Source organism: Scardinius erythrophthalmus (genome assembly GCF_964197995.2).
Source record: "Scardinius erythrophthalmus genome assembly, chromosome: 8".
NCBI lineage: Eukaryota > Metazoa > Chordata > Actinopteri > Cypriniformes > Leuciscidae > Scardinius > Scardinius erythrophthalmus.
In genome coordinates this window covers 39,904,585-39,928,065 of record NC_138228.1, presented here as the reverse complement: position 1 = coordinate 39,928,065, position 23,481 = coordinate 39,904,585, and the positions used below count along the sequence as shown (strand labels likewise).

Genomic DNA, 23,481 nt, shown 5'->3' with positions numbered 1-23,481 from the left:
CTGTTGGTGTTTTATTCTTTAATGCATTGCTCTGTTTGTCTCACATTTGCATGCAGTCTGCATCTGAAAGCATGACTGTGCAAATGTAAAGAATGTTATAGGCCACAGAGTCCGAGGCTCTATCCTGCGAATCTGTGCCATGCAAGCAGAGCCAGAATGGGAGCTTGTAAAAGTGGCTCAATGGAGGAGGGGTGAGCCTAAAATTACAACTGACTAGTTTCCTTTCAGATAATACGCTTATCAAAGCAGTCAGATGTGTATAATGCACATTACACATGCACAAACACACTCTACAGATGTACAAAAGGTCTTTTGATAGATGTACATCTCTTTTTTCTCAAGTGTTCTCCTCTGAACCAAAATGACACGCCTGACAGGCCGAAAATCTGATTATGTAATTATCAAAGGCTTACATAATTACTTCAAATGTTTACTTCAAAAAATGTCCGTAAGTGATGTAAACTGCACACAGCAGGATTATAATCAGACACATCCATAACTAATTTGGCATTTGATTTTGAAGGGGTTTTAATAGGTCTCCAGACATAAGACAAACTATTTGTGTATGTGTGTGTGTGTGTGTGTGTGTGTGAGAGAGCGGGACAGCCAAACAGTCACTAATGTGGCAGATGTGACACATGGTTGGATATCTTTCATGTTTCCAAAGAAAAACCAGTAAATTAGAAGATATTTGATCTTCGCATATGCAAGCTATTTTATTCCTTTTCTAATTTAAATGACTTGTGTGGACACATACTGTCACTTTAATTTATAATTGTATACTGCATATAAACATACATTAATTTCTATTACTTCACAACTAAATGTAATCTTTCAAAAGCTACCTGATTTCCATGATTTTGAGCACTTTGAGTAACATGCAACGCTGGACAAAGCTAGCTAGCTAGACAGACAAATAGATATATAGAGAGGTGGATAGAGAGATGATAGATAGATACTATCAAAATAAATAGACAGACAGACAGACAGATAGATTTGTCTAAATTAAAAATACTAAATAAACTGAAATAGCTTTTAATGCGACAAGTTAATTTAAGAATCACATCATTATGATGTAGGTAAATGAAAATGGATATCTACTGAGATTCTTTTGAGATCTATGGTTATTAAATTATTAGTTTTTGAAACATAAACATTACTGTTGATCTTCTAAAACTTAATATAAATATAAAAATAAGATACATTATTATGAACAATTAAATATCCCCCCCAATTTTTTTTTTAAATCACATACCATAGTATTATATGAAATATGTTAAAACTTTATGGTATTAATCACGGTAGCCTACCATGTCAAAAATGAACACAGCATAAACCCACTCCTACAATACACATTTCACATTTGAGCATATTACAGAATGTGGGAATAGTGACGCACACCACACACTTAAAGATGGAAGATTAAATTATTTTTTTCCAGTCAGAACTAAGTATACATTCATCGTATCATTCCCATCCGCAGATCCTTCTTTGTAACGCAGAGCTGGAGTAATGGAGCTCGGCCGCTAGGGAGTGGATGAGTACATTTCTCTGGCTGTTTTTCAGCTCGGGAGGGGGAGAGAGAGACAGGAATGAAAGCTTTTCCTCAGAGTTGAGGAGCAGGTTGGGCTTCGGTCGCGAACGAGCGTTAACAGACCGACCGGCGAACAAGAGGAGTTTGTCGAAAACCGCTTCCACATTTTACAAACAGCCGCACGAATGGAGACGAGGACATGAGGCGGAATATGTGTAGACTTTGCTCGGAGCGAGACATGAGTCCAGGATACTGATTAGAGTTGACACAAGCCCAGCTCCAGTAGCAACTCTATCCACACTTCACCTCCAACCCCCTCCTTCACTCCTCAACCAGGAAATCATCGAGCTGTGCTGCTTATCCTTCTTCCCACAGATTAAACAAAAACACCAAACCCCTCGGTGGGTTTATCCATGAGGATCTCGTCGTTTTCTCTTTGGGTTTTCGCCTCTGGAAGTTCGGCTTTCCATCTGAAGGGAATCTGCACTGTCGTCGAACAATGAGGTAAAGCGCGTCAAAGCACATTTGTTGCCCTCGCTTTTGTGTGTACTTAGTTTTGCGCGCTACAATGTAACGCATAGTATGGATAATGTGTGAGGCCGCATGTGGGACTTCGGTCTGTTAGCCTACTCACTTTCTGTCCTGTTACTCGCACCTACTGGAGGTGGGGGACCATCACAGGAGCAAGTGTGTCCTTTCGGAGCGTTTACACACTCCAGCTCGTCCGTTTTTGCGTGGCTTTGACAGCCAAAGAGTTCTTTCTTTTATCGCGTTGCTCTATAGCTGTTGAATTGAGCTGAACATTTATTAATAATTTTGCACTGATTTTTTCTGGAGATAGACTACTTTGAGTTTGAATGAGTTTGGCACCAAATGGGTTCCTTTTCCGTTTTGAGACGGTGATTCTGTCAAACGAATCATGTCATTAATTGTAAAAACACAGCGTTTTGGCATCTAAAGCTATATATTTTAAATAGCCTAAATGTGTTTGGTTAGAGAGGCCTATCGCTTTAAAAACAAGTTTGGACATTTTTCGGTTAATTTTTTTTGCCATTAGGCTACTAGCCTTGCACTATGTATTGATTAGAAAGAATTTAATGCTGACATTTCAAAAAAATATATATATTTTTTACAATAATTAGTCGTTTACTGTACAAACACAGTGCAAGGTTGAATAAAACACTGTTGTATACAGTTTTATTTACACATTGAATTTTTTTACACTTTTTTTTATTAAATGTTTTTTGATAAAGCAAGAAGAACAGTTCAATAAATCGATTTTTCCCTAAACTTAAAGTGGTTTTTAAAATAAGGTGCACCTGCTTTGTGCGCTAGGTGTGATCTTTTGAATAACATTAATGACTTTTTACAAAACACAGTTAAACGAGCTAGTATCGATAACTGTATCCCCAGGCGGTGTGCACGAAGTTGTTTATTGTGCATGTTGAAAATGCAGCTGTCAACCGGTAAATTGGCCCTTTGTAACACGTAGCCAGTCCTCTTTTGTGAGCCCTCCCTGTTCCTTCTGTTCTGGGAGTTGGCCGCGGCGCGAATTCAAAAATCCTACTGTGGGGAAGGTTCGGCTCATGCATATTAATTAGGTCACGGGACATTCACCCAGTAGCGAACGTCAAATAGCCTACTTAATATTCAAGACCTTTGCCATAGTTGGATTTGTAATTTGACTGTCAGGGCAGAACCCGGAACTAACCTACATTTGCGCCATGTAGCCTATAGAGCACTGAAGCCTGATAATTCCACATCCTGCTTCGGCCTGAGCAGTTGTAGAGTTCAAGGGCACTTTTAGTTTAGTTTGAGACAAGACACGGGTGAAAAACAATACATTTCAGCCAGAACACAATACATTTTTTTTTTTAGGAATAAAACGTTGTATAAAATCAGGTGACTTTTACATGAATAAACCTCTCTGTAAAAACCTTCAGATTATGGATAGGAATGAGAGTGTTAAATTATGTGTACGTAAGAGCTGCTGAAGTGGAAATTTCATTATGAGAAAACAGCCTTTAAATACATGTAGCCTATTGTAATTGAAATCTACAGACGCAAATAGATAAAGTGCTATAAAATCAACACTTAAAAGTGTATTTTGGATGTTTTCTTTACACTAGTTTGAAACAACACTTAGGCTATACCAAAAATATACCAAAATCTCAAACTGATGCATAAAAAACTACTTGCAGCCTGTAGTGTCTTGCCTTAAGCTAAACAAAAATACACTACATATTTTTCAGATTTGAAAAAAATAAAATAAAAATCACTACACATTTTTCACTCAAGCTGACATAAAGAAAACCTGATGGTCATGTTATCTTGTAGCATGATTCGAAATTATTGAATTGATGCAAGGAAATCTGACCATCTGTACAAAGGAGTTAATGGTCTGTATGTCACAAGTTTGTTTATATTAGAATAGTGTCGAATACTGTAGTACAGAATCTTAAATATTTCCTCATTATACGTTTATTAAAAAAAAAAAAAAAACGTTGATTTGTTTTTTTTTGTTTGTTTTTCTCCCAATTTGGTCTCGGACTTTAGGACTGTACAATGAAGCAAAATTTTGTTAAAGACAGCTAGAATATGCTTTATGATAATGACACACACACGACATGTAATACATGACAAATAATCACAAGGAACCCAAGTGACACAAGGCAACAGGAAAGAGCTTTCCAGATTCTATAAAGTGGACAGAGACTTCCTACTGTGTTGTGCAACCATCCATATTTTGTGTAAAATAGGGAAGCGCCAGCACCGACATGTTCTTCCAACATCTTGAGAATGTAAAACACTCGTTTTGCTATGTAAACAACAACAGCAACCTGACTGACAGGTTTTCGTCAAAGCAACTCTTAGATCTGTCTCGCACCAAAATAAGAATGCATTAAATAAGCATATGCACTTTAAAACCTCAGCCATGCATTTCTATGCAAATTTCAGTTCAGCGACGTTATCAGGCAATGTGTTGAAGGGTGACGTTTCATGCCATGTTGCCATTGTGACACACAGGAAACTTGGCTCAGGGAGGCCTGCTGGGTTCAAGCAAAAGGTGCAGAGTACGCGCGCACAGCCATGAGTTTACTGTGTCGGGTCTGCTTGCATAATAGGTGAAGAATGGAATGTTGTCACATTTACAAGTTTATTGTCCTGTCATGTTGTGGAACGTCAACATCAGAATGCACTGGAGCGGTTAGCGCCTCATTTTGAATTTTGCCAGGCCACCCAATGTAACAATGGTTTCTCAAACTGACCTTGTTATTTGGGAAGCCCAGTATTGAATTCATGGGAACCCAGGCTAAGTCACTGACCTGCAGTCCCTGGGTTAAGATTACAAAGAACAATCAAAGTTCCAGGGTTATTCAAACACTATACATGGTCCTCTTTAGGCTACGTTCACACTGCAAGCCTATAGTGCTCAATTCTCAGATCAGATTTTTTTGTATAGCTGTTCACATTGTTGTTTTAAATGTGGCCAATATCAGATTCCAGTGTGAACAGATCATGGTCCTGTACTGACCCGCATGTGCAAAAAAAAAAGCTATAAGAAGATGTCACGCAGCTCGCTGTCATTCGGAAGTGAACAAGGAGGACATTAAAGTAAGCAATTACACGTGTGATTTGCCATGGAAGCCAGCGAATTTATGTGCAGGCAATATAAAAAACAATGACGAGGATGCGAAAAAAGAGAGCAGATTTTATTAAAACATTTATGAAACGAGCTAACATGTTTTGCTTTTATATTTGACACTAATAATTGTTAGTTCTAACACATCACTGTCTTTCCACTGACAGCTTTCACAACTGTCTTGATAATGTCGGGTATATGTAAAATCTCTGAAGTGACTCCCGTGAGCACAGAATTGTGACGAATGTTGCTCTACAGTGACATAAAAGTCGCATGAATTTCGATTGAACTGTTCAGACTGAGGTTGCATTGCAAAACATCCGACCTGGCTGTATCAGATTTAGGACAACGTATATAGAAGCGGCCCAAATCGGAATCGAAAATATCAGATTTCATGTGGTTTGTGCTGTTCACACTGTCATGAGAAAAACAGATCGAAGTCGGACCCACATGTGAGCAAAAAAATCGGATTTTGGCCACATTTGCCTGCAGTCTGAATGTAGCCTTTATAAAGGTGAAGTATGACATTTACCAGTGGCTCAGAACAGGCTCCAAATCTTCAGTGGCTCAAGAATTATTTAACTGTTTAGGACCCTATGAAATCCGTTTTATTATGTTCCCAAATTCCAAATTTGTGAATGTGAATCGTATGAAATGTGAAATAACAACCTTGTGAAATTTGTCTCATGAGATTGGGTTGGAAAAGCTCTTAGAGCAGCTTCATGTGGAGTGTTCTGATATAGTGAGGCCACAGACACTGAAAATATCAGACGTAAAGACGTGATTCATTCACTTTAGATAAACGTTGTGTAGGTAACTATAGTGTACTCTATTCTTATTGTGGCTGCGGTGTGTCAGGTGACAAGTTTGCTGCATTGCCATGGAAATAAAAAGGTGATACATTCTAAAATAACAGTCGATTTTGGAAATGCTTCAATTTGAAAACCTCAGGGTTGCATTTTAGTGTAGACAGAACAAAACGGAGACTTATGAAAACAAAGGCGTGGCTGCCCACATTCGCTCCCTGATTGGGTCTTCTCTGGATCATTGCATATCCTTCCCTGATTCGTCGAGCCCTTATCAAATGACCATTATGTTACCGGAAGATGACAATAACAGACCAGCCTGGACAGTGTAAACAATAACATGGAGACGGAACTGCAAGCTTTGCTGACTTTGTTGTTCTTTTTAGCAGCCATTGTGCAGTTAAACTCTGCATTTTATAATACTGCAGCTGCCTACATGCGCAAGAGGCTATTATTCGAGCAATCGGCATTCCCGCCAGTGTGCATGATTGATCATGTGACATGCGTTTTCGGTTGTGTAGTGTGGACGGAGATCTTTTCTGAAACGCTGTGGAAACGTCAGTATGGATGTGGATTGTTTTCATTTTAAAACTCCGTGTTAAACTTAAAACAAAAACGCACATAGTGTGGACATAGCCTCAGTTAGAATATTTTAAACTTGAAAATCTGTTATACAGTAAATTATTTTGGGATTCGACTGATTGCTTTACCATTTCAACTGCAGTAGATATATTTGCATGACTGTTAGTGATGCGGACTGCTTATAATATATTTACACATTAGAGCATTGTAGAAACATTGAGTAATGTGAAAATACATAGAGGAAGACGCATCCCAAACAAGTCAAAATGAGGAGAAACTTGTTAAGGAGTATAAAAGGAAGTGGAGTGGAGTTGTTATGCCGTGTAGTTGTTATGGTGATAATCTGTTTTGTCTAAGCAATGGCACACACATTTTTGAAATTGAAAACATTGTTTTTGCAGTTCTGTTTGGTGCCCCTAGTGGAACTGAAATGGCACCCTTCAACTTTATGTGAAAACACAAACGCACAGGTGGTCCGCAGCTGGTTTTCCACACTTGCTGTGTAATCAGTCCAGTTTGTTCCTGTGTGTATTTCTGTCACAGCATGTCATCCTGGAAGTGCATGTCTGATTAATGGCAGCGCTGTGATTCACTGCTGTTATCAGACTGATGACTGGGAGGGACTCGCCCAGCATGTCTTTATCTAAATGACTTCCACTCTGGTGCGTCTACAGGCTAAAGGGTTTAGGGTGGCACCGGTGGCTTCGCTCCCCATGCCAGATGCTGCAGTGTGGTCCTTCTGCTGCCGGTATTTAATTTCTTATGATCCTGGGTGATTACAGACCATTAGATATTGAAATGATATAGGAGAACAAAGGGGTCAACTAAAATGGGCCTTTTAATGGCTGAGACAGATTTCTTGAAAATAGACTGATGGCTGAAATAACCATGGAACATAGATATAAACATCAATTTAAACATCTTCAAATGAGATGTACACAAAATTACTGAAATGAAATTGGACACTAGCCCTCAATTAAACATCATTGGTTTTGGTCAATGATTTCGGCCCTGCGAAACCATTTCAACGGATACTGAAAATTGCTGTTTTGGATGAAAATTCTCGTGTGCATCACTACTTAAGACATAACTGACTGTTTAAGTGAATTCTTGCCAAGATGGACATAATTCTGACATAACTCTGTGTGGATCTGACTGTTCAAGTGCGATACGCCACGAAAGAGAACTATGTTCGAATTACATGCTTTTTATGAAAAATCCAATGCCAATACATCAGTTTCGTGTGTGTGTCAGTCAGAAAATACTTATTTTCCTGATAGTAATGATCAAGATGGGTACACGTGTATTTATTTGTACTTAAAATATGTTAGTGCTTGGATTTCATAATACGTGCCGTGGAAATACTGTGGTATAAATGGTACTGCAGAATCTTTACCAGTTGAAACATTTATACCCCTCCACCCTTAGCTAATGTTTTGACCAGAATATTGGGAACAGCAAAGTAAAGTCATGTTGTAAATTGTATGGATGAATGTGTCAGTTGGTCAGCTCTGTGGGGAAAACATTCTTCTGGGTCTTCACAGTATTGACTGAATATTATTGAATGGATTGATTAACTCAGAGCAGATGTTTGGCCTAAGTTCACTGGATGGACTTTACATGTAGCCTGGCTACTACTACTTAGCAGTTTACTCCATAACCAATGTGACTTAAAAGAAGGTGCATTTATTGTTTGTTATGAATACCTCAGCTCCCAGGATACAATTCGATTAATGCAAATCCTTAGTGCTTATTAGAAGTTAAGAACACAGGAAGGAACCGGAGTGCTGGGTAAAAGCAGAACATTAAGATGAGGGCTGAGATAGAAACGTGAAATGACAATTAGAGATGCACCGGTCAAACTGGCCATCAATCAGAACCATTTTTGTTGTTGTTAGTTGTTGTTGGCTGATTTTGTTCCAGACTTGCACACAAACTGCATTGCCCATTTCCTATTTCCCTAAACATTATTTGTGTGGATATATTACAAAGTCTGTAAACAGGACGTTAACAGAAGCCAGAGACGAGACATGCTGAAGATGGACGCAAAAAAAGGAGAGGAGAGCAGAGAAAATACTGTACCAGGCACAGCAAGCTCACTGTTCGCGATGTATATAAATGAATATATAATAAATATAAATAATTAATTGGGGGTGGGGGTTTATATGAATTTATTCCATGGTCTGTCTGAATACTCGATTCTGATTGGCTGGAAGGTGTTCCAAGTCATTTTAATCGCTGTTCTATATTAATGCGCTGTTAAAGCGCACACAGAGAACGGAGATCGTGCTGTACACACACGGAAACTTTATCAAAGCGGCCCTGCGACTTTTAGTTATAAAATAGCTTCACAAATAAAAGCTTCAAATAAAGGGCTTTTTAAACCTGCTGAGAGTTATCCAGCCAAGAATAAGCCTAGAACTGCTTTTCTGACGGACTGATATTAATGACGTAAGTAGGGATGTAACGATACTGATACCAGTAAGTTTCTTGGGTGTCGGTCCGATACTGTGCTCAGTTCGTAAAACTACCCCGATACAACCGCACCCGATATACCACTTTAGGTGGCCGTTCAAAAAAACGCGTTATGTGAACGGCCCCTTATGGCAACGTGACATTAGCCTAATCCAAAATATTTCCATATGTGGCTCTTTCCTCCTTTCTTGTCAACAAGTGGATTCAGAGCTACTGCATTAGCAGCGCCACCGGTCACCATGTCTCAGTGTTTTTATGAAGAGGATGGCGCATCAAGAACCGGATTTACTTCGGTACCACCGGTACTTAAGAAAAGCTTGTACTGTAGCGGTTTAATTTTTTTAGTACCGACTTGGTACCGAAGTACCGGGTCTTTTGACAACACTAGATGAATGATACACTGACAGAAATGAGCTAATGTTTAAAGTTGTTTTCTCTCCTCACATATCTAGAGCTATGGATTGTGGGGAGAGGTCAAATACTGTATCTTATTTGGTCTCCATCAACCCTAAGTGGACATCATTGAATGTAAATCCTTGTTGAAGAACATTTGCAGGAAATAGTCGCTGCCAAGAAAAACCATTGAAGGGGATCTTAGGTCAAGCTTAAGGACTTGCACCGCAGTGATGTTGAATGCATGATTCTGATTGGCTAACAGACGTTCTGAGGTGTTGATTACTTCATAGTTGTGCTTGTGCATCTGTTGAAAAATAGTTCTCAACTGCATTACAAATCTGGACCACATGACATCACTTTGCCAAATTAAGAGCCTTGCAGAACCAGAAGACATTACTGGAGTAAAAAAATGGCTTTACATTTCTTAGTAGTGAGGTAACACTGCTGTTTTTGAAGTAGTTACTAACTAATGGCTTTGCTATTTGTAGAGAAACTACTGCCTAACAATGTGGAGAGCCTTATGGGCAGTATGCAGTAATTTTCAATAATTCAATGGATCGTCATTAATTATTCTTTACGTTGAGGACTTGCCTTCATACACCATTTGTGTATCATCATACACAAGTCTTGTGTTATGAGCAAAACCAAAAACGGCTGTTTCATTTCAAGTGTTGTTCGTCATGAAGCACACTTGGTTGCGTAATTACAGCCTTTCTTGCCTCAACATGTCTTGATTCTCTTTGGTATTTTGTATGGGTCTGGCCCGTCGTACATCTTTCGAATTGCAGCCCTTATGCTAACCATGAATCACCCACAGCCATTGAAAGCTCAAATGCATATTGATCTGAGCCTCTACGTATTCAAATGGCTTAACATTTAGGAAAAATATCTGCCTTGAATAAGATGAAGGCAGATCTTGACATGCAAATCTCAATGCTTAAAGCAATCACTGCATGTTTAGAAAAATTAGGAAATGTTTAAATGTATGGCTTATTTACATCAAAGCTGCTTGTAACAACTGAGCTAGTTATATTGAGTCCTTTGTAAGGACTCAATAGAGATCAACAGTCATGGTCTGGATGTGGAAATGTAATTCCTTTTCTCAATAGAGGAATTGCTTTGCTATAACATTAACAAAGCCAATTAAGGCAGACCCAAATTTAGGGCTGTTCAAAGTTGATATATGCTTCTGTAGAAGCCAAAACTGAATTTATTTTAAACGTATGTCTGATTTTTGGTTAAGAACTACACTACCCATGATACAAAAGAGAAGGCCAACAGTCAAAAGATTTGCAAATAAAGTCCCCTCATACTCTCAAACAACTATTTATTTGGTTATAGTTGTATATACTGTATGTATACATACAATCATAACAATAATACTAGCATAATATAATAATATAAATAAAATGTAATAGTATTTAAAAAAAATGTTTATCATAATTTCTGATATAATGTAATTTAAGTTCACAGTATTGTACTTTTTTGCTTTGAATAGAATGTTATAATTAATTTCAGAGCTGGTTGTCTTGTGTATGGTACTATTTTGTTTGTTTTTTAAAATCTATATGAAAAATACTTCTGTAACTAAGGCTTTGCAAAAAGTGGGCTGTCATTGTTACGCTCTTACAGTAACTGTGGAGAACCCGTTTTGGATTTGTGCAATTGTGGAAATCCTTGAAAGACTTTTACGTTAATAAAAAAATAATATTACAAAATAAGTCCCCCGGCTGAGAATCTCACTTCTCTTTCTGGATTCAAATGTAATATGATGTCTCAGAGGTCCTTTGAAATCTATTTAACATGTTAGATCAGTAGTAGGGGTCGCCCTGCACCCTGTGGCGTGTGTATTTGCTCCGTGTCGTTGGCCTCTGTTCTCATAGGATCCTGGCGCTCGGCCAGAGTCACACTGCTTAGCTGGGCCTCTGGCCTCCTTACAGAGGCTCCGTCACGCCCTCGCCAGCTGCTGATTGGTTCATTATCCGGATTTATTGCTTTTGAATGGCTGGTGAAACAGCCCTTGGACAAGATTAGGTGCATGCATTACCACAAGTTGCTTACAGAATCCACTAGATTTAAATGCTGGCAAAATCCATCCATTTCATTCTTTCTGAAACGCTTGTGAGTGTTGTTGTTTTGAAGTAAAAATAACTATTCTACATTTGCTGTTTTTATCAGCTTTGAATTATCTTAAACCACAATAATGTGCTGATTTTGGAAGATTTTAAAATGTGTTAATAGAGCTAGACTCTACTGGTAGCTGAATATACAATCAAATTAGCCAAATATTTAATTTGTTACACATAAATCGCCAACCATCTTCACAAACTTGTAATAAGAAGCCCTTTTGTCAACAAAAGCGAAGCTTAAAGGACTCCCTGCAGTTTTCCACATATAAAACCACTTGCAGGAAAGTTATGAAATTTGGCACACAGAAAGAGGACAGTCTGAACTGTTACTATGGTAAATTTGGATCCTCAGCAAGACCACAAGAATCAGACAAGTCCTCTGCACAGACCTATGACTAGCTTCGTCGTCCCCATTCGGGTGTGATGAATCTGATCTTCATATTCAACTATATTACTGATTTGACTGCACTGACACTATTTGATGAGAACTGAACTGACGATGACATCACTGTTTTTCTGCAGAACTGCTTTAGAGTTTAAATGAACAAATTTAATAACCAAAACTAAAATCTTTACAACGTAACTAAATCAACACTGATTGAACTGACTTCAGCTGAACAATGACACTATTTTCTTTTAGAGCTGCTGTACAGCTGAAATGAACTGTTTGCCTCACTGAATCATTTTCATGTTATCACAGTAAAGCTGCTTTGAAACAATCTGTATTATATTAAGCACTATGTAAATAAAGGTGACTTGACTTGGAGTCTCTAACTTAAACCCTGTCCAAATTTGCACTGTTTATGCTAATAACATTTGAACCGGAAGGACTACAAAACAAAATTTCCTCTGATTCCTTGGCTCAAGACGATTCGAATGCACCCTATGACGTAATTTTCCGTTTTAGAATTTTGTTGTAAAATGTAAAATGATGTTAAAACAACTCAACAAATCGATAAAAATTCCTCATTTCCATTAACCAATGTTATGCAACTAAAATGTAATTTTTTCCTCTTGCGATAAGTCATTCCAAAAATCATGGCAATGGATGTTGGTAGGTTTACGTATAGAGCAGCCACTGCACTATCCATTATTTTTAATCGAAGGAGACGTAGGCATGTTATCCAAGCATTAATGGTATGGAAAGCCCCTTATACTTGGGAGCGGCCGCATATGAGGCGTTTCTCCCTCCTTTCTGCTTCAAGGTCTTGATAAATTGTGGCATTTCTTTGTTTAGAATCCAGTATTCCCTTAATACTTTTGTCTTTTATGAGTTTAGTAAAGAACTCAAATGTCTCGTCTTCTGTCCAAACATCTTTAAAGACTGAGCGAATTTTACGTAGACCAGGTGACCTGTAAATGCTAAAAAACTGTTTCCATGAGGTTTTGCGAAATATTCCTTTTTCGAATTGCCTGAAAAACCACCTCATGCCAATGTAAAAACTTTTTTGCGATATATATGGGTGTTTTTACAAAATCAACGTGTTTCTATTTGGCGTATTTTCAATTCGCAATATCAGTTTGCGCAATTTGAAGAGTAATGGAAATGCGGCTTATGTCACCCCACTTCACACCTCATCAATTTGGTCTCAGCGCCACCAATTGGTCAAAAGTGATAAACAATTAAATTATATTACCAGTGATTCTACTTAAGACTTTTCAGCCATTCTGATTAAAATAATCGAAAATGTCTTTAATTACTCATTGTTGCAGTTGGACTGATACTCCGTGCCATGCTTGCATTACTCATGCCTTTTTGTGTGTGGCCCCTTAAATTGTTGCTTTCAGCTATATTTAGTGTAAACTGATATTTCCTACTGACACACTACAGCAAAAGATATAAATAACTAACTTAACCATTTTTTTTTGTGAAAATACTAAAGTGCCTAAGACTTTTTCACTGTACTGTATTCTGTATTCACAGAACTTTTAATCGGTTAGCTGGTTAGTTGACGCATCATTGTGAGAGGAGATTGATATGTTTAAAGGGTAAATTGTTTTTAAAAGTTATTTGTGGCACATTTTAGATGTCATAGTTTAATTTTTTTTTGTGTGTGAAATTCAAATGCATGTAAATCTAACCCCTCATATTAAGGAAATGTGTTGCTTAGGGAATAGCAAAAAACGTTAGAGCCGGATTTACATAGAGACATCCAGGAAACCAACCGACTCTTAATCTACTGAACAGCTGAACATGAAAGCTGATGCCTCATGGTGCCAACAAAGCTCCTGATTGAAACAGTCAAATTTATTCACTGGGGTCTGGTGTGGCTTGTGTTGATATGTTCTTTAACAGCAGGAAGTTGTTGTAGGCCCTGAGTGTTTTTTTACACAAACAATAGCCCTTAATCTGTGATGCATTCTGTTTTATCTGTCGTATTGCACTTATTTGTTTGAAGAATATTTCTTTCAGCATATGAACCCAGACAACACAACACTGATACCCACTTGCACAGGTGGTGATGTCATAACAACCAGCTGTTCTGCAGAGAACAACCGTTTTAAACACACACTCTGTATATTCAGAGAGAGAGAGAGAGAGAGAGAGTGTCTGTAATGGAGTTTAATGGACCTGGTGGTAAAGGAGTCTGTGATTTAGTCTTTATTAGCATAGATCTCATGTCTCTGAGTGTGTCTAGACAGATGCTAAGAAATTCAATAGCACTATATTATCACTACAAAAATGTTGATCTGTGTGGCATCACTTCCATCACAAGGCTCCCCTGGATATCATATATATTTTAATTAAAATTGTGATTTCCAAGACAGGACAAATAAAATAGACCATTTACTGTATTACTCTTATCTGACCAAAAATTTAGTTTGGTTACTTTTCGCTGTTATCAGGAAAAAATGCAAGTAACCTCTGCATGAACACTTAAGTTATGTGCAAAATAATGGCGCGCATTTATCTAGGTTAACATTAGAGCGAGTGGCTATGTAAAGTTGCTAACATTAGGCTACCACTTGCGTGTTTCAAATAAGCCATATTTGAGGTTGATGAATGATAGGTGAACATTTGATTTACTTGCCCGACATACTGTAATTAGCACATGGACCAGCTGTGTTAATGATCACGGACTGCGTGACTTCGCCACTTCCTGTGGATTTTTCTGCGACTAACCAATTAATTAAAATTTAAACCAACGACGTTAGTCAACCAATGTTTAGTTTAGTTTCGACCACTTCTGCCCTGATTTCTTTGAGGGGAGGGGTCTATGTGTGGGTAAATGTATGGGCTTTTTCAGATCTTTCAATCTAATGGACGAAATAAACTTGCGCAATTTACATATTAATGCGAAACGTGGTGACGGGAAAAAATTAGGTAGAGCAGGGTCTGATAGCCACAAGACCACACTGAAAGTGCGTGTAAGAAATCAGGAATGTTGAGAGAACATTGTGCTTGGTACGTTTTTGTCTTCAGTCGACAAAGTTTAAATCCTGTCTGACCACCGTTCTTCCCATAATGTTTACGCATTAGGTCAGTAGGCAGAGAGTGGGCCGTCTTTTGTGGCTGTTCGAATGCATTTGACCACATGAGCATCTACACTACCAAAGCAAGCCAATCGAATGCGTTTTCGACTACCTCTGGAAGTGGTCGAAAGTGGACAACTCAAAATGTTTTAGACCCCGTTTACACCATATTTAGCGGCGTCTACCTGCGTTCGGATTGACAAAAACTCTTCTTAATACCAGGTGTAAACAAGGCCTTATTTGAATGAGAATCATTGTTTAGTCTACAATACAAGTGTTCTCATTTGAGATTGCTGTTGGGATCTGAGATTAAGTGCGGCAGTCATATGGACAGCCTGAGATAAATTGGTCTGGTGTCCTGGGATGTCTGGTGCCTGGCCCCAGTGTTGGCCGTGGCTCTCGCCGTTCTGTTGCAGATCAGCATGACCAGACCAGACGATTCATCCCCAACAGATCTCCAGTAATGAATCGCATTTGCTGCGTTATTAAATTCCTAGAGTTAATATTATATTTGCCTTTTTGGTTCTTTAACTGAGTCCACTTTGATATTAACTACAAGCTCCCCTGGAGTATTACAGATGAGCATGTTAGGACAACGGGGAGCGGAATGATTGGCTGCCTCATCTTGACCTCCCCTTCCTTGTGAAAGGGGGCTCTCCCAGGACAAATATCTGTCAGGGGGGGATGTGCACCAACCTGTAAAAGGATTTAAGAGGAAAAGCCTACTGCTGTGTTTGATTGGCCAAATATGGCCATGCGGAGTGCCAGCCAGGGACGTGGAGGAGGAGGAATGTGTTTGTTCTGTCACTGCTTCAAAGAGCTTTCGCTGCATTTTGAGGAAGCAGTGTTTTAAAGGGATAGGCCACTTATAAATTACAATTGTCATCAGTTACTTAGTCTCTTATCACTCCATACCTGTATGACTTCTTCTGTGGAACGTAAAAGATATTTTGAAGAATGTCCTGGCCTCTGTTTTCCATACAATGAAAGTGAATAACGTTTGATGTTCAAATCAATGAAATCAAATCCAAGATGAAACATCTAATGGTTAAAGGTTGAATTTGACGGCTTCAGATGTTAACTTGCAAACTTTTTGCAAGAAATTAGGCTATAATTAGGCTTTTTAAGATATCAAAATTAAAAGTCAGTAAAAAAAAACAACAAAAAAACTAATTAAAAGAAACAAGACAAAAAATACTATAGAACAAAGAGAAATGAACTAAACAGTGCTTTAGATAGGCAAGACATTTTTCAGATAGGCAAGGTATTCAGGTACAGAAATTAAATAATCAAATGTAAAATAAAACAGTCCATTGTCTTCATTAAACTAAAGGAATAATTCAGTCAAGAGCAATGAGTCCGTTTTTGTTGTTGTTTTTAGGTAAAGACAGCACCCAAGTTCTTTTGCGAAAAAAAGCAAAATTGAGTTCAGAATTGTGTTCTCTTTTCCGTTTTGTTGCGCTTTTAATAGATTTTTTATTTCTATGATGTCCCGCTTCTTTATTTGCTCTTTCATCAATGTTTTTTTTCTCTCTAACATGTCAGTACTGTGCTAAGTGGATATATTTACATGCCGCAATATAAATATCTCTTTGGAATTGCACGTCATGTATGTCTTCGCCATGATATATCGGCATGCCACCCAACCTAGTTTACAAGTCATATTGAACTACTTTCATGGTGCTTGATTTGTTGTTTTGGAGTTTGATAGCACCAGTCCCCATTCACTTTAATTATATGGGAAATATACGGTCATGGTAGAAAACTTGTGAGCCCTTAAAGAGATAGTCCACCCAAAAATGTAACTTTTGTTATAATTTTCTCACCCTCATGTTGTTCCAAACCTCTATGGCTTACATTCTTATGTAGAACATGCAGATATTTTCAAGAACATTGTGTTCCAAACAACATTGGACCCGCCTGAGTTTCATTAAATAGACAAAAAACACTGAAACATTTTTTAAAATATCTTTTTTGTGTGTGTTTTCCAAGTCATACTGGTTTGGAACGATATGAAATATGAACGATATGAAATAAGTAAATAATGACAGAATTTTCATTTCCTCTTATGATTTTTTTTTGGCATAAATATGACCTACAGTACATTTGAGATCTTTATCCAAATCTTCTTCTTCACAGAGATCTAAATTATGTTTTATATTTTCACTTAATCAAAATGAACCATAAATGCGTGTCTGGAAAAACTATGTAAAACAACCAAATGCTTCTAGTATCTGTGGAAAACTGTTGGTTGGCTTTCTTGGATGAACTGCTTTCTTCAGGCCCTTCCACAATGTTTTTATTGGGTCATATCAGGAATTTGACTAGGCCTTTCCAAAACCCGGCATTCTTCTGCTTTAACCACCTACAAAACCCACGTTCCCATTATTTCTGAATGCAGTGTTTGCAGTGACTTGCTCCTTGCTATCCTGCCATGGATTTTGATCCTGCATCATCAGGGATTAACCTTAGCCAATGTGTTTTCAATGCAAAATTGTAATTTTAATAAAAATTAAGTTAAAAGACAGTAATAAAATAAAAACAAACAAAAAACTAATTTCAAACAACAGCAAGAAAAATCAATGCAATAGAATAAAAAGAGATATTAAATAAACACGGCTTAATTTTTCCCCGGTGGATATACAGTATATTCAGGTAAGAAATATTACAGAAATTAAAGTAATACAATGTAAAATAATACTGGATAGTCTTCATTGTAAAAAAATAAATACAGATTAATGCTTACAATTAGTTACAAAAGTTATTCAGTCAAGAGCAGATAGTGATTTTCTATGTCTTTTGTTCTTTAATTAACATGACAGACAGCAGCAGGAAAATTAGACTACTGTCACTTTAAGAGCTTTATGCACGGATCCAATATACTGTTACACAACTTGCGTTATCTTTCTCAACTAATTCGATTCCAAAACTGACTGTGTTCAACTGAATACTCACCAAGACAGGTATTTTGACAATTTTTTGTGTATTTGACCGTTTAAGGTACGGCACTCAATTTGGTACTTGCCACTCTCGAGCTGTTTGAGAGGCTGCTTGCGCACGGCACTTATATAGATCAGTGGTGTGCATGCTTTCGGTGTGAGCGTGAAACCTGCAGGAATTAGTAAAACTATGCGCAATACGAGCACTTTTTAACCGATGAGACGAGTGAGTGAGAGGAGGCGGGTGTGTGCCACTTCGCCATTGGAGAGAAGAGAGTGAGAACGTGCAGCTGACGTTATTACCTGTGCCACTGGCAACAAAACGGGCCAATCATGCGGAAAATCTGCGGATTCTGGTCCCTGGTTGATCGATCGATGTTACCCTGGAGTTATTTGTAGCTATTAAACAGCTTGCTCTTGGAGTGTTTTTGTTGGATAACTACTATTAAATGGAGCACATATGGACCTCATGGACCTATGAATATTGTTTGTAGCCTGATAGAGCATCATCAACGTTTTTCAGAGGTCCTCAGAAATCTCTTTTGACCGAGACATGGCAACTTTTGTCCTGTTTATGCCTGATATTAGGATACGTTTTTGATGATCTGATCGAAAGTGAACAACACTAAATATAGATGTAAACAGGGTCAAAAGTGTTTGAGCTTGTCCACTTTTGACCGCTTCCATAGGTAGTTGAAAAACACATTCATCCTGATTGCTTTCATAGATGCTCATGTGGTCAAATGGGGTCAAACAGCCACAAAAGACTGCCTACTCTCCGCCTACTGACGTAATTTGTAATCTTTGTAGGACAAGAAATAAGCAATTCAAACTTTGCTGTTGTACCAAATACAGATTATGGTCGAAATCGCAGCTGCTTCCTTTATCCTTTATCCTTTTCATTCGTCCGTGGTCTAGTTAACATGGATTCGTTCAGTCAATAATATTTGTGTGTAGTAGTACTCACACTTCTGCAGTGATGTAGAATGTGAGAAAATAAGAGGGGTGTGTCTTGATGAAATCTGAACAGAAGTGGTCAGAGTAGACACATCTAAATACAAGGTGGAAACAGGGTAACAGAAACTCTGTGTGGTGAGAACCAGACTATGATAATAAAGACCAAGGATGACTCTTTCAGTAGAACAGGGCTACTAAACTCCCATTAATTAAAACCCAATCCCTCTATCTTTTCTTACATTAAACAACAGTAAAGCCCAAAGTATACTTCAGCCATCCTGAGTGCAGCCCACTTTTGTGTCCAGGCAGTGCGTGTACAACAGCGCATGTGCGAGTTACTTGAGCACTTGAAAACAAAGTCCACTAGACAGTGCGCACGCGCCGAACGTGCCTTTCCGCGCTCACGGCCAAAGGCCCATACTTTGAAAGACTCGGGCGCTCAACTGTGTGCAAGACTGAGCAGAACGTGGAAAATGACGTATACTCGGGCCTTCAATGAGTGATTCGTTCAATGGCATTTTTATTTAAGGAATGGAAAAGCCACTTAGAATTGTGCTTGGGTTGTTTTGCTTTTTTACTGTTAAGGTAACTGTTAAGGTAAGTTTTCTTGCCTAATTCAGTACTGCTTACAGAGAAAAACTTTAAAAGCTGTAGCCCGCAGCCCTTCAAACAACAAGCTGAGACTTGTGAGAAAAGAGAGACATTAGAGCAAAGCAAGTAGCTCTTTAGCTTTGCCTCATCTCAGTCTTTGACAGGCATCACAGACTTCCCTTTAAAGTTCAGTTTTGAATGACCAATTCTTTTTAACATGATTAAAATTGGTTTTTAATTCATTTATTTTGGTTCTGACTAAGGAATTACGCATGGTACTATCTAACAAAAACGATTTTTGTTTAGCAAGCTCCAGATATGTGATGTTTTTAATGCAAATTGAGTTGTCATATTTTGACATCAAAAACTTCCATGTTACTTCCATTTTTTTTTTACATTACCATAGTAGGACCTTGTTTCTTTGGATGTACCAATGTGATTGTCTTATATTTCTTGGAAATACCATCCTGATATGGTGGTGTTGGTTGTCTTGCTCAACATAATTCTTCCAGTAATGGGCTTGAACCAGTGACCTTAGAATTTCACCCTTGGAAAGGACAAGTATCCAAAAATGAGTACTTGGAAAAGACAGCAGTGGTCGATCATGAAAACAGTTTTTTCTTTCAACTTCAAAATATTTCACACCAATCAATTTTGAAATCCTTTTTTAATGTAGACGGATGAATCCTCCTCACCTTCGAGTATTTGGTAGAAATCTATTTATATATTTTATTTATTGTTTTTGCTAATAAAATTAAGCAATATAGTTAATATCGAATGATTTAAAATTCTTGTTATTTGTCCATTAATTTCCCTGAAGACTTTTCATGCCTTCTCTTATATATCATCAAAAACTGTAAATTATATCTATACCATTCCATAATTGTTTGACCAGAGGATGTCTTTAGTGTAAGCATTTATTGAAATTGACTTAAAACCCACACAGAGTTAAAACAGTGTAAGCAAGACTTGACAGCTGATCTAAACAGCTATAAAGCATGACACACTCTGCTGAGAGAAAGACCCTTCAAAATCCCACAGGTTCCTTGAGTTTACATTCTTTTCTTCTTTTGTCCAAACACCCATCTGCCAGTCTGCGTGTTTTATCCTCAGTGAGTCACTTGTAATTACACAATGACCATTTAGCCCTTATCTTCTGCCTTTGTATCATTGGTGAGCTGGAGAACCAGGTGAGTGAAGGGGAACAGAACATATTTGAGGTGTTGAAGGAGAAATGAGGGAGGGAGAGAGAGAGAGTTTGAGACCGATTAGTGGGCTTGACTCTACTTGTTAGTGTTCAAGGGCAGCTGTCTGAACAGCCTTATACAGACATTTCTTCAGCCGTGCTCAGCAGTTTCCTGTTAACTCCTTCATTACTTGGAAACTGTGGCGATTTTTCGTGCTACTTAGGAGTAGTGTATTTTTAAAGTTGTGACGGCCTGGTATGTTGTTTCAATTGCCGATATCGATATCTAGAGAGCAACAGTCTCAAACTTTGCACAAAGAATATTGATGAAAACATAACTAAAACAACATGGGCAGATATTGGACATGGCCAGTTAATCTTTCTGGATGATAAAGAGGTTTGATATTATGTTTGCTTTGGGACTTGCTTAGCTTCATCTTGTTTCTGAAACAGCAAGTCCAGCTTGTCTTGAAGTAATTTACCCAATAAAACTCGGGATGAACAATATGTTGCCACCCTAAACCGGCACCAAAAACTGATAAATTAAACAATATAATATATATTCATTCTTAAATATATTACATCTGTTTCAAAGTGTCGTGATTTGTTTAGTCACTGTCGTGAACGCTTGATGAGCAGTTTGCATTTGCATCTGTTAATGAAGGCAATTGTTTACGTACAGCGCGTGTGTGTGTGTCTTCCTCGTCATTAATAATTTACTGTACATACTGTTTCGTTCCTAGTTCTAGCTCGGCCTTCCCATATTAAAAATGTATGTATTTCCCATAACAGTATGGCTGTCTGTAGAGTCTGAGCCAAGTTCTTCCTGATCTCCCTCCTCTTTCACTCATCCTCTTTATCTCCTCTGTGATTCTTTTATCCCGTCTTTCCTTCCATCTGGTTTACCAAAGCCCCCTCCTCCAATAGTAATCAACATCTGGGCTCAAAGTGTGTGTGTGTGTTGTGTGCACTCGGCAGACCATATAGTCAGTCCTTATTCGGCATTTCTTGGAGAAGGAAGTGGGCTGTGTCCTCAGTGTGATGTCACAGGAAGACGAGATTATATCACAGTTTGGAGGAAATGAGGAGGGAGAGAATGTAGAAAGAAGATATGTTTTTTTTTACAATGGCTACTTTTAAATGCTATTATGAATAGATTCTATTTTGTTACCCTAGTCCCAGAACCGAGATCTTAAAAAATATATTTTTTAATATATGATAATATAAACAAATAGTGAAATTTTTGAAGCATTTTAAATTGTGTGAAAATAATGTATATGATTCCCCCCCAGAAATTACTAATTGTTGTTATTATTAATATAATAATAGGCTAATTAGTATTATTATTAAGACAATAAATGTCACTCAGTTTGGCCCATAATAAACTTCTTATCCAATATTATCCAATATTATTATTGTCTTCAATTAGACAGCAGTGTCGAAGAAATGTGAAAAATCAAAGAATTATTTTTTTTTAGGCCAGCTTTAATTTAGTCAAATAATTTAGATAGTGTTAATATATTATTTTATTTTGTATACTTAGGGTACATAAAAATGTACAGAGGAGTGCCTAAAATCTTAAAGGGGACATGAACTGCATTTAAAAAAAGTTTTATAATGTTCTTTGAGGTCCATTTTATAATGTAAGCAAGATTTTTACATCACAAGCCCTCTCTTTAAAACCCTCTCATTTGACACTCTTTGTAAAACACTTTGTTCTGATAGGCGTGTCGCATTCAAGACTTAGAAATAAACGCCCATTACTATGATAGGGTATCAGTTTGCATGTTAAAATACATTTCAACATCCCCGCCATTACTGGTGTGGAATTGTTCTGAAACCTTCCAGTGCTGAAAAATGGCAGGCATACATGTTTGAGCCAGAGTCTGATCCCAAATCGGAAGACAACGAACCTACACCTCAAATACTAAGGATACTCCAATCTACGACAGTGTGCTAATTAATTATCTTTATTTATATTTATTCCTTCTGTATTTGTGAGGTAATTATTACATTATAATAGTGTTTAAACAAAGACGCTACAGAAAGGTGTTTGTCTCAAAACATAGTTAAAGGTGGTATCAGTGATTTCAGGCCCAAAAATATTTTTATCACATTCATCTAATCTTTCCTAACGATCCGCTAGCTGCCCGCCCCATAAGCATGCCGTCAAAAAAAGCGTCTCTGTAGGCAGCCTAGGCTCTGAGATCTGCACACAAAAACAAATGGTTTCACCAACCACTCAAAACCAAAACAAATAGTGTTCCAACCAATCACCGTCAGGGGGAGGGTGTTGTGAGGTTTTGTGCTCGTGCACGGCTGCACGCGAAGTCAGAGCTGAAGAAAAAGCTGGCTCAAAACCTCACAACACCCTCCCCCTGTCGGTGAATATATTAAATATTCACATATTAATATTCATATATTAAATATAAACAAATATTTTTGGGCCTGAAATCACTGCTACCACCAACATTTGCCAACTGTGAAACATTTATGCGTATTACATATGCTATATATTTCTTGGTTGTTGCAAATAAGTACTTGGAGTAACTAAAGGTATAGTTGAAAGGATAACCTAGTTTTTCATGTAAACGAATTATGAATGAATGTATCATTGTTTGTCGTACTTATATTCATCATTCATTATTTTCAGTAAAGTGAGTGGATATATCAAACCATCTGTAACGGACAAAACAAAAGTGACTCATGGTAAAAACACTGTTACTCACACATGCAACACTGTCACATCCAATATAGTTATCACTGAAT

At 37.7% G+C, this 23,481-nt stretch overlaps 1 protein-coding gene across 4 annotated transcripts in view; it reads left to right on the top strand.

Annotated features, from left to right (window-relative positions):
* The first annotated feature begins 1,495 nt into the window (after positions 1–1,495).
* The window catches only part of vaspb (vasodilator stimulated phosphoprotein b), a 53,457-nt gene continuing 31,471 nt past the window's right edge, over positions 1,496–23,481 (top strand). For 2 of the 4 annotated variants that reach the window (XM_081372688.1, XM_081372687.1), the window contains exon 1: positions 1,589–2,038. In XM_081372688.1, coding sequence (XP_081228814.1) covers positions 2,034–2,038 — 5 coding nt within the window. In that variant the 5' untranslated portion in view covers positions 1,589–2,033. Of the gene's footprint in view, positions 2,039–23,481 lie in introns of all 4 variants that reach the window. The other 2 variants (XM_081372689.1, XM_081372690.1) reach the window with 2 other exon arrangements.